Below are 16,821 nucleotides of genomic sequence, written 5' to 3'. Positions count from 1 at the left end.
TGGGGGTCACCACAACATGAGGAACTGTATTAAAGGGTCGCGGCATCAGGAAGGTTGAGAACCACTGGTTTAGCTATACTGGATAAAAGAAAGTCTTGAAAAAGTGGTAATTTCTCATTTGTTAAATGAAGACCTATACCGTTTTTTGTTATAAAGGTGTTCCAATTCAAGGTAGAGCATTGTTAATTTTACTCACAATTCTAATTAATGTACATATTTAAAGACATGTAGTTCCCTATAAATGTTGGAGATTAAACCCTTATTGGTGATAACATTGGCGAATATGTTCTCCCATGCAGTGGGCTTTCTTATTGTTTTGTTGATGGTTTCTTTTGCTGTGCAGAAGCTTTTTATTTTGATGTAGTCCCATTTGTTTATTTTCTCTTTAGTTTCCAATGCCATAGGAGCTGTATCAGTGAAGAAATTGCTTCGGCATATGTCTGAGATTTTGTTGCCTTTGGATTCCTGTAGTATTTTTATGGTTTCCCGTCTTACATTTAAGTCCTTTATCCATTTTGAGTCTTTTTTTGTGTATGGTGTAAGTTGGTGGTCTAGTTCTATTTTTTTTGCATTTATCTGTCCAATTTTCCCAACACAATTTATTAAAGAGACTGTCTTGACTCCATTGTGTGTTCTTGCCTCCTTTGTCAAATATTAATTGAGCATATTGGTTCGGGTCGATTTCTGGGATCTCTATTCTACTCCATTGATCTATATGTCTGTTTTTGAGCCAGTACCAGGCAGTTTTGAGAACCAGTGGCTTTGTAATATCAGGTATTGAGATCCCATCTACTTTGTTCTTCTTTCTTAGGATCGCTGCAGCTATTCTGGGTCTTTCTTTATTCCAGATGAATTTTTGGAGAGTTCATTCTAGGTCTGTGAAATATGCTGTTGGTATTTTAATGGGAAGTGCATTGAATTTATAGATTGCTTTGGGTAGTATGGACATTTTAATGATGTTGCTTCTACCAATCCATGAACGTGATATGTTCTTCCATCTATTTATGTCTTCCTCTATCTCTTTTTTCAACGTCCTGTAGTTTTCTGGGTAGAGGTCTTTTACCTCTTTAGTTAGGGTTATTCCTAGCAATCTTAATTTTTTTGGTGTGATGGTAAATGGGATTGCTTTTTTAGTCTCACTTTCTGTAAGTTCACTATTGGTGTATAGAAATGCCATAGATTTCTTGGTGTTGATTTTGTGTCCTGCTACATTGCCGAATTCATTTATTAACTCTAATCGTTTTTTGATGGAGTCTTTAGGGTTTTTTATGTACACTATCATGTCATCTGCGAATAAGGACAGTTTTACTTCTTCATTTCCAATTTGGCTGCCTTTTATTTATTCTTCTTGTCTAATCACAATGGCTAATACTTCCACTACTGTATTGAACAGGAGTGGTGAGAGTGGGCAACCCTGTCTTGCTCCTGTTCTTAGGGGAAATGGTGTTAGTTTTTGCCCATTGAGTATGATGTTGGCTGTGGGTTTGTCATATATGGGTTTTATTATATTGAGGTATGATCCTTCTATTACCACTTTGCTGAGAGTTTTTATCAAAAATGGGTGTTGGATTTTGTCAAATGCTTTTTCTGCATCAATTGATATGACTGTGATTTTTATCTCTCAAATTGTTTATGTGATGTATTACGTTTATTGATTTGCGGATATTGTACCATCCTTGCATCCCTGGGATAAATCCTACTTGGTCATGGTGTATGATCTTTCTGATGTACTGCTGGATCTGATTTGCTAGGATTTTGTTGAGGATTTTGGCATCTATGTTCATGAGGGATAATGGCCTGTAATTCTCTTTCATTGTGTTGTCTTTATCTGGTTTTGATATTAGGGTGATGCTGGCTTCATAGAATGAGCTTGGAAGTGTTCCTTCCTCTTGAATTTTTTGGAATAGTCTGAGGAGGATAGGTTTTAGTTCTTCCTTGAATGTTTGGTAAAACTCCCCTGTGTAGCCATCTGGCCCTGGGCTTTTGTTTGCTGGAAGCTTTTTGATTACTGCTTCAATTTCTTCCAGTTATTGGCCTATTGAGATTTTTATATTCTTCCTGATTAAGTTTTGGAATGTTGTATTTTTCTAGGAATATGTCCATTTCCTGCAGGTTGTCTAGTTTGTTGGAGTAGAGTTGTTCATAGTATTTTTTAACAATCCTTTGTATTTCTGTGGGGTCTGTTGTTATTTCTCCTCTTTCATTTCTGATTTTGTTTATTTGGGTCCTCTCTTTGTCTCTTGGTGAGCCTGGCTAGAGGTTTGTCAATCTTGATTATCCTTTCAAATAACCAGCTCTTGGTTTTGTTGATCTTTTGTATTGTTTTTATGGTCTCTATGTCCTTTATCTCTGCTCTGATCTTTATTATTTCCTTCCTTCTGCTTACACTAGGCTTTTCTTGTTGCTCTCTTTCTAACTCTTTGAGTTGTAGGGTTAGGTAATTTATTATCATTGTTTCTTGTTTTTTGCAGTAGGCTTATAGAGCTATGAACTTCCCACTCAAGACTGCTTTTGCTGTGCCCCGTCGGTTTTGGATTGTTGTGTTTTCATTGTCGTTTGTTGCCATGATGTTTTTTATTTCTTCGTTGATCTCTCTGGTAACCCAGTCATTGTTTAATAGCATGCTATTTAGTCTCCATGTGTTTGATTTTTTTGGATTGTTTTTATTGTAGTTGTTTTCCAGTTTTATGCCATTGTGATCTGAGAAGATGCTTGATATGATTTCTATCTTCTTGAATTTGAAGAGACTTTGCGTGGGACGCAATATATGGTCTAGCTTTGAAAATGGTCCATGTGCACTTGAGAAGAATGTATATTCTGTAGCTTTGAGGTGAAATGTTCTGAAGATGTCAATTAATTCCATCTTATCTAGTGAGTCATTGAGGATTGATGTTTCTTTGCTGATTTTTTCTTTAGAGGACTTGTCCAATGGTAATAGTGGGGTATTTATAAAGTACCCTACTATAATTGTATTGATGTCAGTCTCTCCCTTGATCTCCTCCAGAAGTTTTCTTATGTATTTGGGTGCTCCTATATTGGGTGCGTATATGTTTACCAGAGTTATTTCTTCTTGTTGTATTGATCCCTTTAGTATTATGAAGTGGCCTTCCTTATCTCTTTTTATGCCCTTCAATTTGAGATCTAATTTGTCAGATATAAGTATTGTTACCCCAGCTTTTTTTTTCATTTCGATTCGCTTGAAAAACCTTTTTCCATCCCTTCACCGTCAGTCTGTGTACGTCTTTTATTCTGAGGTGGGTTTCATGTAGACAGCAGATTTATGGGTCATGTTTTATTATCCACTCAGTTACCCTATGTCTTTTGATTGGGGCATTTAATCCATTTACATTTAAAGTTATTATTTTTTTTACTAAATCTTTATTGTTCAGATTATTACATTTATTCCTCTTTTTTTTCCCCCCATAACTCCCCTCCTTCCAGTTCCCAACCCACCCTCTGCCCTCACTCCCCACCCACTGTCCTCGTCCATAGGTGCACGATTTTTGTCCAGTCTCTTCCCGCATCTCCCACACCCCTTTCCCCCCCAAGAATAGTCACTCCATTCCCTTTCTATGTCCCTGATTCTATTAAATCAACAGTTTATTCTGTTCATCAGGTTATTTATTCACTTGATTCTTAGATTCACTTGTTGATAGATGCATATTTGTTGTTCATAATTTGTATCTTTACCTTTTTCTTCTTCTTCCTCTTCTTAAAAGATACCTTTCAGCATTTCATATAATACTAGTTTGGTAGTGATGAACTCCTTTAGCTTTTCCTTATCTGTGAAGCTCTTTATCTGACCTTCAATTCTGAATGATAGCTTTGCTGGATAAAGTAATCTTGGTTGTAGGTTCTTGGTATTCAGCACTTTGAATATTTCTTGCCACTCCCTTCTGGCCTGCAAAGTTTCTGTTGAGAAATCTGCTGACAGTCATATGGGTATTCCCTTGTAGGTAACTGAGTTTCTTTCTCTTGCTGCTTTTAAGATTCTCTCTTTGTCTTTTGCTCTTGGCATTTTAATTATGATGTGTCTTGGTGTGGTTCTCTTTGGATTCCTTTTGCTTGGGTTTCTCTGCGCTTCCTGGAGTTGTAAGTCTATTTCTTTCACCAGGAAGGGGAAGTTTTCTGTCATTATTTCTTCAAATAGGTTTTCAATATCTTGCTGTCTCTCATCTCTGGCACCCCTATAATTCTGATGTTGGTACGCTTGAAGCTATCCCAGAGGCTCCTTACACTATCTTCGTATTTTTGGATTCTTTTTTCATTTTGCTTTTCCGGTTGGATGTTTTTTGCTTCTTCACTTTTCAAATCTTTGACTTGATTCTTGCGCCCCTCTGGTCTGCTGTTGGGAGTCTGTATAATATTCTTTATTTCAGTCCGTGTATGCTTAATTTCTAGTTGGTTCTTTATCACAACATCGAGGGTCTCATTAGATTTCTTGTAGATCTCAATAAGTTTATCGGCGGCTTCTAGACAGTTCTTGAGAGACCTTAAAAGTGTGGTTCTGAACTCAGTATCCTCCATTGACAGTTTTGTCCTGTTTCTTTGTCTCCGCATTTTTTATGCTTTCTTGGTGCACCCCCTAGTGGTCTTTGTGCGCAGTCTTGTTGTAGTTAAGCCTTGATTGTTGTAGTTAATACTAGGGGGATTTGGCCTCCAGGCCAACTGGCTGTGAGAATTAGCTGTGTCTGCAGTGGGAAAACTTCTGTCTTCTGGGGAGGTGCTAATCTAGCCTTTGCCTGAGGCTATCTGGCAAATGGCTCTGTGCAGGGCTAGGGCGGGGCGGGTCGCACGGAATCAACAGGGCGGGCAGAGCGAGCAGTTATGGCTGCTCTCAGTTCCCTCCCCAGAGGCTCTGCCTCTCAGAGCCCCAGCAACTGCTGCAAACCTCGGAGAGAAAGCTGCCCTCGCGCTCCAACTGTTGCCAGACAGTCCTGTTTCTCCCGTTTGAGTCTGGGTCCCCTGAGACTCGCCCGGAACTAGAGCTCAGAGCCTGAGCCTCCCTCCCGATTGAAAACGACAACCGCGCCCTCAGCCACCAGCCCGCTCTGCGCACACCTCAGCACCTTTGTATTTTCCTCACTGCGCCTCCTCTGAGTCTCAGTATGCTGTTCTCTTTCCTTCTAGTTGAAGAATTTCCCCTCAACCAGCCTTCCTGTGGTTCTTGGTGAGGTCCGTTCCATCTTTTAGTTGTATTTTTGAAGTGGTTGTTTGAGGCAGCAAACTCCTGTGTTTACCTATGCCGCCATCTTGGTTTCTGTCCTAAAGTTATTATTGATAGATACTTGTTTGTTGCCGTTTTTATTCTTTATCCCTGTATTCCTTCTTCATTTCCTATTTTTTCTTTTTACAGCAGACCCTGTAGCATTTCTTGCATTGCTGGTTTGGTGGTAATAAACTCCCGTAGTCATTTTTTGTCTGTGAAGCTCCTGATTTCACCCTCAATTTTGATTAATAGCCTTGCTGGGTACAGTATTCTTGGATTCAGACCCTTCCTTTGCATGACTTTGTGTATTTCATTCTATTCCCTTCTTGCCTGATGTTTTTCTGTTGAGAAATCAATCGCTAGTCAGATGGGGGATCCTTTGTAGGTAACTTTCTGTCTCTCTCTGGCCGCTTTTAAGATTCTTGCTTTGTCATTGGTGTTTGCCAATTTAATTATAATGTGCCTTGGCGTCAGTCTTTTGGGGTTCATTTTGTTTGGGGTTGTGTGAGCTTCTTGGATTTATGTGAGTTTTTTCTTTCCTTTATCAGGGACGTTTTCTATCATTATTTTTTCAAACAGGTTTTTCTATTCCTTTTTCAGTTTCCTCTCCTTCTGGCACCCCTATTATGCGGGTGTTGTTTCATTTCGTGTTGTCCCAAAGTTCTCTTAGCCTCTCCTGCTTTTTAATTTTTTTTTCTAGAAGGTGTTCTGCTTAGGTATTTTTTCCTACCTTGTCTTCTAGCTCACTGTTGCCGTCCTCGGCTTCTTCTAGTCTACTGTTGATGCTTTCTATTGAGGTCTTTATAGCAGTGATGTCATTTTTCATTTCTTCTTGGTTCTTCTTCATTTCCTCTTGGTTCTTACACATATTGTTGAATTTGTCTTCCATTCTTTTCACCCACCTTATGACCATTTCTCTGAATTCTTTCTCTGACAGGTTGCTTGCCTCCATTTCATTTACTTCCTTTTCTGGTGGTGCCTGTTTCTCTTTCATATGCGGGCTGTTTCTTTGTCTCCCCATGATCTCTCTTCTCCAGGTGATAGGTTATGTAGTTCTCTCTCTGCTGCGTTGATTTAAAGGCACAAAATACAACACAACAAGGCACAACATACAAGGCACTGAACATAAATGTATTCTCGATACTAATAACCCCAAATAAAAGTGACCAGAGCAAAGAGAATTAGGGGATAAGGAAGAAAGAAGAGGAAAAGACAAAAGAGAAAAAGAAGAGGAGTGCAAAAATGAAGTTGGGAAAAGGAAAAAAAAGTAAGAGAGAAAAGAAAGAGGATGAAATAGAAGAGGGGAAGAAACTATTTATATGGGGAGAAAACTCCAATAGAACAGCCACTAATCCCAACAAATTCCAGCAACAGATCCCTAGAGATCAATGCAAACTACAAACAACAATTGATATCAAGCAAGGCGAGGGAACACAGAAGCAAAAAAATAACCGGGGGTGGGGGGGGGGGACAACAGAAAAAGAAAAAGAAAAACAATCTCACAAACAAGCATAAAAAAACCCAATATACTCAACAATCAAGCAAACAACAACAAAACGCCAGAGAGAAAAAAAATTTGGATAGTGAAGAAAGAGAAGAGAGAGGTGTATATGGATTTAGAGCAGGGAATTGGAAATTAGATATATAAATAGGGTGAAATTTTAATAGGGGGGTAAAAAGAAGGAATAGGGAAAATCTAAAGCAGGAATAGGGTAAGAGAAACAGGACAACAAAAGGGGAAAAGTGAGTAAGAGAGTTTGGTGTAAAGGTAAAGTTGAGGTAGAGTAAAATGATGCTAAAGGAAAGATGAAAATAGAATGTAGAACACTAATCCCAAAATAAAATAAAGATAAAATAAAATGACACTATAAAACAAGGTAGAATGGTTGTAGTAATAATACTGGTTAAAAATAAAAATGTAGTAATTAAAAGGGCAAAATCAGGTGATGAAAAATGAAAAAATTTAGCTTCTTGAGTAAAAGGTGAAAAAAAATTGTGCAGTAGTGAAGGTTCTTCAATTACTCTACTCTTCTGTTTGGCACGCCTTAGTCCGGTCAGGTATTCAGGAGAGTGTTGAAGTTCCCTGCGATACACTGTTCCTCTGCGTTGTAAACCACAGTCCTGATTTTAAAGCAGGCAGTATTTGTTTCCCAGACTACCATTATTTGTGTTTACAGAAGAGTCAGTTTGTGGTTCAGCCCCTGGTCGGCAGTGTTTCTGGATTGACCTCCAAGGCTATAAGTCCTCTCTGGCCAGTAGTTAGGTTTTGGGAGAGTCGACTGCCCAGAACTGGTTCTTTGATCGTTACTCCCCACTTTGATTCCCACGTTCCACAAAAACAACTTTCCCCTGCAGTCTCTGTGAGTGACCCCAATTGGGCGATCCTATGTATTGGATTTAATAATCAAACACAAAGATTTAAGGGAAAAAGCAAAAAGAGCCTGAGAAGGTGCGCAAACTGGCAACCCTCCACCGTCCAGCTCTGTGCACAGTCTCTTCCGCACCTCCTCTCTCCCCTGGAACTGAGCAGCCAGCACACTGGCAAAATCCGAGGCTGCCTTTTTGCACCCAATCCAGCTATGGGCTTATTTTTAGAGTTCCCTTCTGCCAGCAGCCCTGTGGGACCCCTTCCACATTCACGGATCACGCTGGCCCCAACGGCTGCGGACTTTGTGGGGCGCAGAGTTCCCCTGCACGCGTTCCTCTCTCCAACCTGGATTGCAAACCACACCTTTAGGTGAAATCTGACCTTTCCATGAGGAGGAGTAAGGCTTGTCTGAGTCCACATAGTCGCGCTGCTTGAGATGATCCCTGGATGCCATGGTAGTAGGGTCTCTGGATGTATACGCTTCCAATATCAGCCACTCAAGATGGCGCGGTCTCTGCGGCTGAGCTGGCGCTCCGGGAGAGATTTCAGCAGCAGTGGAGGCTGCCGGTTTAGGGGACCCCGATCCGGCAGTCTCCAACAGTTCCCTTTCTCTTGGAGTCCTCTGTCTTTCCTGGCTGCAGACTGTCTCTCAGCTGAATCTCCTGCCAATTTGGGCTAGATGTCACTGGTTTCAGCTGCTCACCCTATCTGCTCTGGGACAAGGCATGGGACACGTCCGTCTATACCGCCGCCATTTCAGATCTCTGTCTATTTTTGTGTTTAGCTATTGCACTCATTACCTGAATTTACTACATTGTGTCCTGTCTGGGCAGGACAGAGAAAGACTCAAGAAGCCTTATTATCTTAATTGGGATTATCCAGATTTTAGTTATAATAAATTCTAACTTCAGAAACTATATTTTTAACTTAGATCCTTCAAACATGACGTCAGAGGAAATGCTCGTGCTATGATGAAATTGATGAACAGTGCTGACATTGCAAAACATTCTCTGTCAACCTTGGGAAGTGCCAATTGTTTCCTTGACTCATTATATGAAGGTCAGGATTTTGACTGCAGTGTGTCCAGGTAAAACTGAAGTTCGAAAAACCTTCATAAAAATGTCAACTGCTTTCATGTTTAGGTGTAATGTTCTCACTCTTGGGTTTTTTCTTCATTTGAAATTTATTCGCCATCTATAAAAGGAGAGCTTTCTTGTCTTTACTTCTGGGATCCAGTTTTTTGTCAGAATAAGTAACTGTTCTCAAAATAATTATGTCAGGTGTGATTGTTACTTGCAAATAGCAGTGTCTGAAAAAAATCATCCCAGATCTTTTAAAGAATGGTGAGAGGAGACTTAAGTTTGAGATTTTCAGATTTCTCTTACTAAATGGCAGGCCCACCTATATGGCTCCTACTTTATTGCTTAAATTTGATGTGGGGCTTGCACATAGTTCAAGGTTGTTTACTATAACTTAATCATTAACACTATGTGGTAGCCTGTATTCTAAGTATGAACTCATCATGTCCTCACAACAACCCAAAGATAATGTCCTTATTTTACATATGAGGAAGCTGAAATACAGAGAGGTTTATTTGCCCAAGGTTACACAGCTAGTAAGTGATGGACCTGGGATTCAAACCTAGCCAGTTGGACCCCAAAGTTCAGACTCTGTAATTATTACACTACTAGAGGCCTGGTGCACAAAAATTTGTGCACTGGCGGGGGTTTCCCTCAGCCCAGCCTGTGCCCTCTCGCAGTCTAGAACCCCTTGTTGGATGACCACCTGCTGGCTTAGGCCGTCTCCCTGGGAGGGGAGGATTGGGCCTAAGCTGGCAATCAGACATCCCTCTGGCAGCCCAGGAGCCCTCAGGGGATGTCCACTTGCCAGCGGGGAGCAGGCCTAAGCTGCAGTCTGACATCCTTAGTGCTGCGGAGGAGACAGGAGAGGCTCCCACCACCACCGCTGTACTGGCAGCCATCAGCCTCAAAATGAAAAAACCACCTGGTAATGGGAGAAAATATTTGCAAACCACATATCTGAAAAATGGTTAGTATCCATAATCCCAAAAAATTAAATTTAAAAAAGGGGCAAAGGACCTGAATAAACATTTTCAGGAAGACATGCAAGTGGCCAGCAGGTATATGAAAAGGTGTTCAACATCACTAATCATTAGGCACATGCAAATCAAAACCTCATATCTGGTAAGATGCCTATTATTAAAATGACTAGAGGCTTGGTGCACGAAATTTATGCAAGCGGCTCGGCCTCCACCACTGCGGCATCCGCCTCTGCCTTGGCTCCTGCCTGATGCAGTGGCCGCCTCTGCCTTGGCCCGTGCCGGACCCCGCTACTGTAGCTAAGTCCGGAAGGACGTCCGGTCTAATTATTATATTACACTTTTATTATTATACATTACTAGAGGCCTGGTACACAAAAATATGTGCACTTGGTGGGGGGTCCCTCAGCCCGGCCTATGCCCTCTTGCAGTCTGGGACCCCTTGGAGGATGTCCACCTGCTGGCTTAGGCCTGCTCCCTGGGGGATTGGGCCCAAGCTGGCAGTCAGAAATCCCTCTGGCAGCCCGGCAGCCCTCAGGGGATGTCCACTTGCCAGCGGGGAGCAGGCCTAAGCTGCAGTCATACATCCTTAGCGCTGCTGAGGAGATGGGAGAGGCTCCCACCACCACCGCTGTACTGGCAGCCATTAGTCTGGCTTGTGGCTGAGCAGAGCTCCCCCTGTGGGAGCACACTGACCACCAGGGGGCAGCCCCTGCATTGAGCGTCTGCCCCCTGGTGGTCAGTGTGTGTCATAGTGACCAGTCATTCCCAGTCATTCCGCTGTTAGGGTCAGTTTGCCTATTATCCTTTTATTATATAGCATAGAGGCTTGGTGCATGGGTGGGGGCAGGCTGGTTTTCCCTGAAGGGTGTCCCGGATCAGGGTGGGGGTCCCTGCTGTGGTGCCTGGCCAGCCTGGGAGAGGGGCTGATAGGTGTTTGCAGGCTGGTCACACCCCTTTTAGGGTGGGGGTCCCCACTGGGGTGCCTGGCCAGCTTGAGTGAGGGGCTGATGGCTGTTTGCAGGCTGGTCAAGCCCCCCCCCCAGTTGGGACCCACACCCCCTTTAGGTTGTGGGGGGGCCCCACTTGGTTGCCTGGACAGTCTGGGTAAGGGGCTGAGGGCCGTTTTCAGGCTGGCCCATCCCCCGGCAACGGATGCTCCCAGCCTCTCCTTTTTTCCTTTTTTATTCTGAGATTTATTTTCCTTCTATAATTGAAACTTTGTAGCGGGAAGCTTGGCTTCCTGCTCGCTCCAGCTCTGTGGCCACGGCCTGCTGAAAACAGGTATCTGGGGTTTATTTATCTTCTATAATTGAAACTTTGTTACCTTCAGTGAGCTCAGAGCCAGCAGCAGCAGGTGGGAAGCCTGGCTTCCTCCATCACTGGAGCAACCAAGCCTCCAGCTTGCTCCAGCTCCGTGGCTGCCAGCCGCCATCTTGGTTGGGTTAATTTGCATATAGTCACTTTGATTGGCTGGTGGGCATGGCTTAAGGCATAGCAAAGGCATGGTCAATTTGCATGTTTGTCTTTTCTTAGATTAGACTAGGGGCTCAGGGCACAAATTCATGCACCTTGAAAGGAACTGTGGGCCATGAGGCTGCGGTGGGCATGGGTGTGTCTCAGTCCATCTTCCACGCCCCTGTCTGGCCCCTCCTGCCGCAGCCTCCAGTTCCTTGTCTGCTGACAGCCCAGCTCCCACTGCCAACGTTCCCACACGCTGACGGCGCCGGCCCCGCTTGCACCCGATGATGGCGCAGAGCAATTGGGGCCGGCGCTAGCAGTGGGTACGAGCAGGGCCGGCACTGTCAGCGGGTGCAAGCAGTGGCTGCTGCCCCAATCACCCATCAGGAGCTGGAGAAGGTTAGAAGCCCTGAGGGGCAATTGGTGCCGTCAGCTGCCACTTGCACCCGCTGATGGCACCAAGCGATTGGGACCAGCACCGGGTGCTGGCAGCAGGTGTGAGCGGTGGCTCCAGTGCTGGCTGTGAGTGCAAGTGGGGCCGTTGCCAGCAGCGGGTGTGAGAGGTGGCTCCTGGCCCCAATTGCCCCTCAGGAACATGGGGAAGTGGACAAGCCCTGAGGGGCAGTCAGGGCCGGCAGCAGATAAAAGCGTCAGGCAAGACCACAGCGTGCTAGAGCAAAGAATTTTCAGTAACCACCAGAGGCTCGCCCCGATGACAGCGACTGGCGCCCCACCTTGGTCTGGCGCCCCCGCTCACCTGCTCTATCATCCTGCTGCATCTAACATCCACCATGTTCCACGCTCTGCCGCCTGCTGCCAACACCTGCCATGTTCCGCACGCGCCCCCGGCGGTCAGCTCTTGTTATAGCGACCAGTTTGGTTGGTCCACTGTTCAGTCTATTTGCATATTAGCCTTTTATTATGTAGGATACTAAAGATTGATATTTACTTTGGTTTTGATTGCTCTGTCACCCATTGTCATTTTAAATTTTAATAGTTGTTATGACTTCCACTAAGTGTAGATATAATGTGCATAAAACTGTTTTTAATACCTTTGTCTTTTACATAATCCAAATCATTGCTTATCAGTGATTGCACTTTTACCCCAAAAGTCCAAAGACAGGATGGTGCCTTATCATTTTACATTGCATATTACTAACAATAGTAATAGTTACCACTAGTTAAACTATTTAAACATCTCCAAAACTTAACAGGTGAATTGGAAACATACTAAGAACTTCCAGAATTATAGTATTGTATTATTTTTAGTATTGAACTGAGTATATTTGGTTAAATTCTCTCTTTGTCTGTCTATTATAGTTTAGCTTCCTCACTCTCCCTGGACTTTTCTGAAGATTCTGGCTCTGCATGTCCAATACAATAGCTGCTATCTACCTATGGCCATTTAGATATAAGTTAATTAGAAACAATAATAAAAAGTTTCATTTATCAGTAATACTAACCACTATTTCAGTGCTCAATACTGTAAACCCTTGATTTTTCAGACCTCGATTTAACGGACTTTGGATTTAATGGATAAAATTTCCGGTCCATATGTCATATGTGAAAATTAATACCCTGTGAATTTTAAAATTCTTTTAACCAAGATTTGCTTATCTATATAATAAAGAGCCAGGGTCGTAATGACCGATGGCTTGACCAGACCGTAAGTCAGTGCTGGGTTGCCATTGCGACCCAGCACTGACCGGGGCTGCTGCAGGCGCCCCGAACCAGCACTGACTTCATAGGGTGCTGAGGATCAGGCCCTGAGAGAGGCCTGCAGAGAGAGAGGCAGGATCTGATCCATAGCCTCTATGGCAGCCGTTGATCAGAACTTGCCTCTCTTTCTCTCCCAGCCTGGCCAACAGCCGCCCCTCCATTTCTCTCCAGGCCTCCACTGGGGCTGCTGATCAGCCCCGCCTTTCTGATCAGGCCCTGTTGATAGGCCCAGAGACGCTGACTGGCATAGAAACTGACCAATCAGAACCAAATCTGGGTGAAGTGCAAGGAGCCAATGGCTGCCTAGGAGGCGGAGCTTTTGACGCTGACAGGCATAGAAACCGACCAATCAGAACCAAATTGGCTGGCAGAGGAGGGCAGTTGGGGGTGAGATCAGGCCAGCAGGGGAGGGTAGTTAGGGACAAGATCAGACTGGCAGGGGAGGGCAGTTAGGTGTGAGATCAGGCCAGCAGGAGAGGTCAGTTGGGAGCGAGATCAGGCCAGCAGGGGAGGGCAGTTAGGGCAATCAGGCAGGCAGGCAGGCAGAGGCAGTTAGGGACTATCAGGCAGGCAGGTAGGTGAGTGGTTAGGAGCCAGCAGTCCCAGATTGTGAGAGGGGCATCCATCTGGTGGTCAGACATCCCTTGAGGGGTCCCCAATTGGAGTGGGTGCAGGCGGGGCTGAGAGAACCCCCCTCCCTGCACGAATTTTGTGCACTGGGCCTCTAGTAATTAAATAAACAGGTTATCCTTTTTTGTTATTGACTCATAGTTATTTTTCCCAAATTTTCGCAGTTAGGCCATATGTTGGGAAAAAACACTTGTAATTTCGCGGACATACGTAAATATTACATATCTACAACTATTACATATTTAAATACAGGAGTCACTGCTCATAAACAGGGTTCATCGAATGATTAGCACATGATCACAAGCATTGCCCACTTGGTAATTGGTTCTGTTGTCACTGGCGTGACTTTCTGCAGCAGTCTTAACATGTTTGGACTGATGTTTAGACATTCGCTAAGCCATCCCCAGCTGTGTGCATTTGTTTACTCGTGGTATCTGGTGAATGCACGCATTTACTAGATTCTGTTCAGTATAAATTTAAAATTAATGTAATATATATAGAAAGCTTTTCTGTGAAATTAAAGTATTCATACATACTTAATTTTAACTACACAAACATGTCTACATAAGTAAAAATAGGTAAACTAACTAATATGTCAATTTTTTAACATATACATTCAGAAAACCTACTTTATTATATAACGGACTTTGGGCTTTGACAAACACTCTCTCATCTGAATTAGTTTGTTGTATTGAGGTTTTACTGTACTCACGTGTGGCTAGTGTTCACAGAAAATTCTATTAGACAGCACTACAGTAGATCTTTTAAGTGAGATTTCAAGCTACAGCCCAAAAAATAGAAAGGTGGGTAGAGTGTCTATATTTTTAATATTTCCAGAATTCATAACTTCGTGCTAAGTACTCAGTATATAAGTATATATTGGCTTATTAATATCAGTTATTAAGAATGAAATAGAATTTGTAATTTTTTGTTAAGGAAATTTTGCCTTATCACTAAAATCGCAACCATAAGGAATATTTTAATATCTAGAAATAGCACAAATAAATTTAAAAATCAGTCGTCTGCATCTAAGAAGTTCAGTATAAAATTAGGGCGTATATTTTTCCTGAATGTAGATTGTTTTTAAAATTCTATGCTAGTGCCCGGCTGGTGTGTCTCAGTGTTTGAGCATTGACCTATTAACCAGGTAGTCACAGTTAGATTCCCATCAGGGCATATACCCAAGTTTCTAGCTCTATCTGCAGTGGAGTGTGTTGGAGGGGCAGCCGATCGATGATTCTCACTTATTGATGTTTCTCTCTCTCCCTCTCCCTTCCTCTCTGAAATCAATAAAAATATATATTTTTTAATTCTATGCTAGCGTTCATGTTTCCCAGATGGTGCCAAAGAGCTAAATTTAGGTACAATATAATCTGAGATTATAAAGAAAAATAGTGCGAAATAATTTTTAAAACTTTAACTCAAAAAGAATAAACACTTCCAAATGATGGTTTGATTTGGATCAATAGGTTTACTGTTGGAACTGTCATACATTTCATTTTCAGGTTATGGACAACGTGTAAATAGGGCATTGGGTAAGACTCTCCAACCTGAATTTGATCTTAACATGTCTATACATTTGTAGATGAATAATTTAGACACCCCACCCCCACCCCCCCAATGGTATTGCATTGCTAGGTGCTAAATAATCCTGTTCTGATCATAAACCTATTTTTAAGAGGACTGTCACATTAGGTTTTGGCATTACTCTTCAAAAGAAAAAGATGTCCTGTACACAGGCAATAAATAGGGTAGTTTAGACCTGGGTGGGTGGGTAGAGGCCGAGAGAAGGGGGGGAAGGGGGGGGTGGGAAATAATCTATAATACTATGAACACTAAAAAATATATTTAAAAACAAAAAAAATGACATTCTAGTCAAAGCCTTGGTAAAAAAAAGTTTAACAGATTTTTATAAATTTATGCAATTAATCACATTTCCATGAAAATAAAATTTTTTAAAAGGTAAAAGATGTCTTGTTTAATTGTATAAGCCTTTTTTCTTTCTCTTCTTTGTGTGTATAGAGCAAGATTTGAACTTCTCTGTTCTCCACTTTTTAATAAATGTATAGAAGCAATCAGAGCACTCTTACAACAAAGTGGATTTGCAGCAGATGATATCAACAAGGTAATACTTTTATATTTTTCTTATTCATTTTAGGAGTAATTTTAGACTTGGGATTTAGGAAATAGTCCCTTGGCACTGAAAGAATATTTTTATGAATTTAAATATTTTCTCAGCTTGTATTAATGAGTAAGGAAAATTAACTACATTTTGATTGATGACTCTAGCGATATGTATCAGTTTCCTAGCAAAAGAGAATAATTTCTTCCCAGTATATTTTTTAATACGTAAGCAGTGATTGACAGATATTCGAATGTTTGCTCTGTGTCAAGCACTATTTCTAAGTGTTTTACATGCATTAAATTTAAAAAATCAATAAAAATATATTTTAAAAATAAGTAAAATGTATGTAAGTTTTTTATTTTCATTATTAAAATAGTAAGCATTCATATAAGAAAACTCAGAAAATGCTAAAAGGCAAGCAGTGTTATATTTTAGAATATTTCTAATTTAATTTGTACAATTCTGAATTTTATTTTCTGCATTTAATATTACACTGATTTTTCTTCATATTTTTGCATAGTCTTAAAATCAACTTTAAATAGGTTATTAATATCCTAGGAAAGAAAAGGCACAATAGATGATTTTGTTTTTCTATTGTTGGCACCTAAATTGGGTTTCCCCTTCCTTCAGAACAAGGATGTCCACTTTTGAACCTTGGCTTTTACCATATTTGGATTATTCCTTAGAATAGATTCCCATATAAAATTTTTAGGTCAAAGAGTTCAAATAGCTTAAGACTATTTTGACCTTCATTTACTTTCCAGAAATATTCAATTAATTAACTAACACTCCTATAAACAATACCTAAGAATATACATTAGACCTTGCTAGCTCTGAGTTTTGGCATTTAAAGAAAATTTCCTATTGAATAGTTGAAAAAAAGATATATTTTTACCTGATAGTTTGATTATTAAAGGATTAATTTTATTTAATTTTGCATTTTCTTGTGTGTAAATAAAAATTTCATCTTCTTTGCCTGCTTTATATAATCAGAATATTAACTATCATTTGCTGCAGTCTTCTTTTGAGGCATGTAGTTTACTGTTTAATTTTGGTTCCATTAGGGAGAACGTTATTTGACATATAGGAGTTTCATTTATTTATCTATTTAAATCTATTGGTCTATTACTGTGATTTCTTCAGCTGCTTCTAAGTTTATAAATTCCATCTTTGTTTAGATATATGACAAATATTTAATACTAGTAGCCCTGCACACAAATCTGTGCACCAGTAGGTCGCTGCCGCCCTCC

General features: G+C 41.4%; 1 protein-coding gene across 2 annotated transcripts in view; it reads left to right on the top strand.

Annotated features, from left to right (window-relative positions):
- Positions 1-16,821, top strand: part of HSPA14 (heat shock protein family A (Hsp70) member 14) — a 60,429-nt gene that overhangs the window by 20,198 nt on the left and 23,410 nt on the right. For both annotated transcript variants that reach the window (XR_013996279.1, XM_081096570.1), the window contains exons 9-10: positions 8,509-8,664; positions 15,469-15,571. Coding sequence is in view for 1 of the 2 variants with exons in the window: in XM_081096570.1 (XP_080952696.1) it covers positions 8,509-8,664; positions 15,469-15,571 (259 nt within the window). In the remaining variant the exon portion in view is untranslated. The remainder of the gene's footprint in view (positions 1-8,508; positions 8,665-15,468; positions 15,572-16,821) is intronic.

This window comes from Myotis nattereri (assembly GCF_964212035.1).
Source record: "Myotis nattereri genome assembly, chromosome: 1".
In the NCBI taxonomy this organism is placed as follows: Eukaryota; Metazoa; Chordata; class Mammalia; order Chiroptera; family Vespertilionidae; genus Myotis; species Myotis nattereri.
Note: the sequence above shows the minus strand (reverse complement) of the source record. Positions and strands in the feature narration are given on the sequence as shown.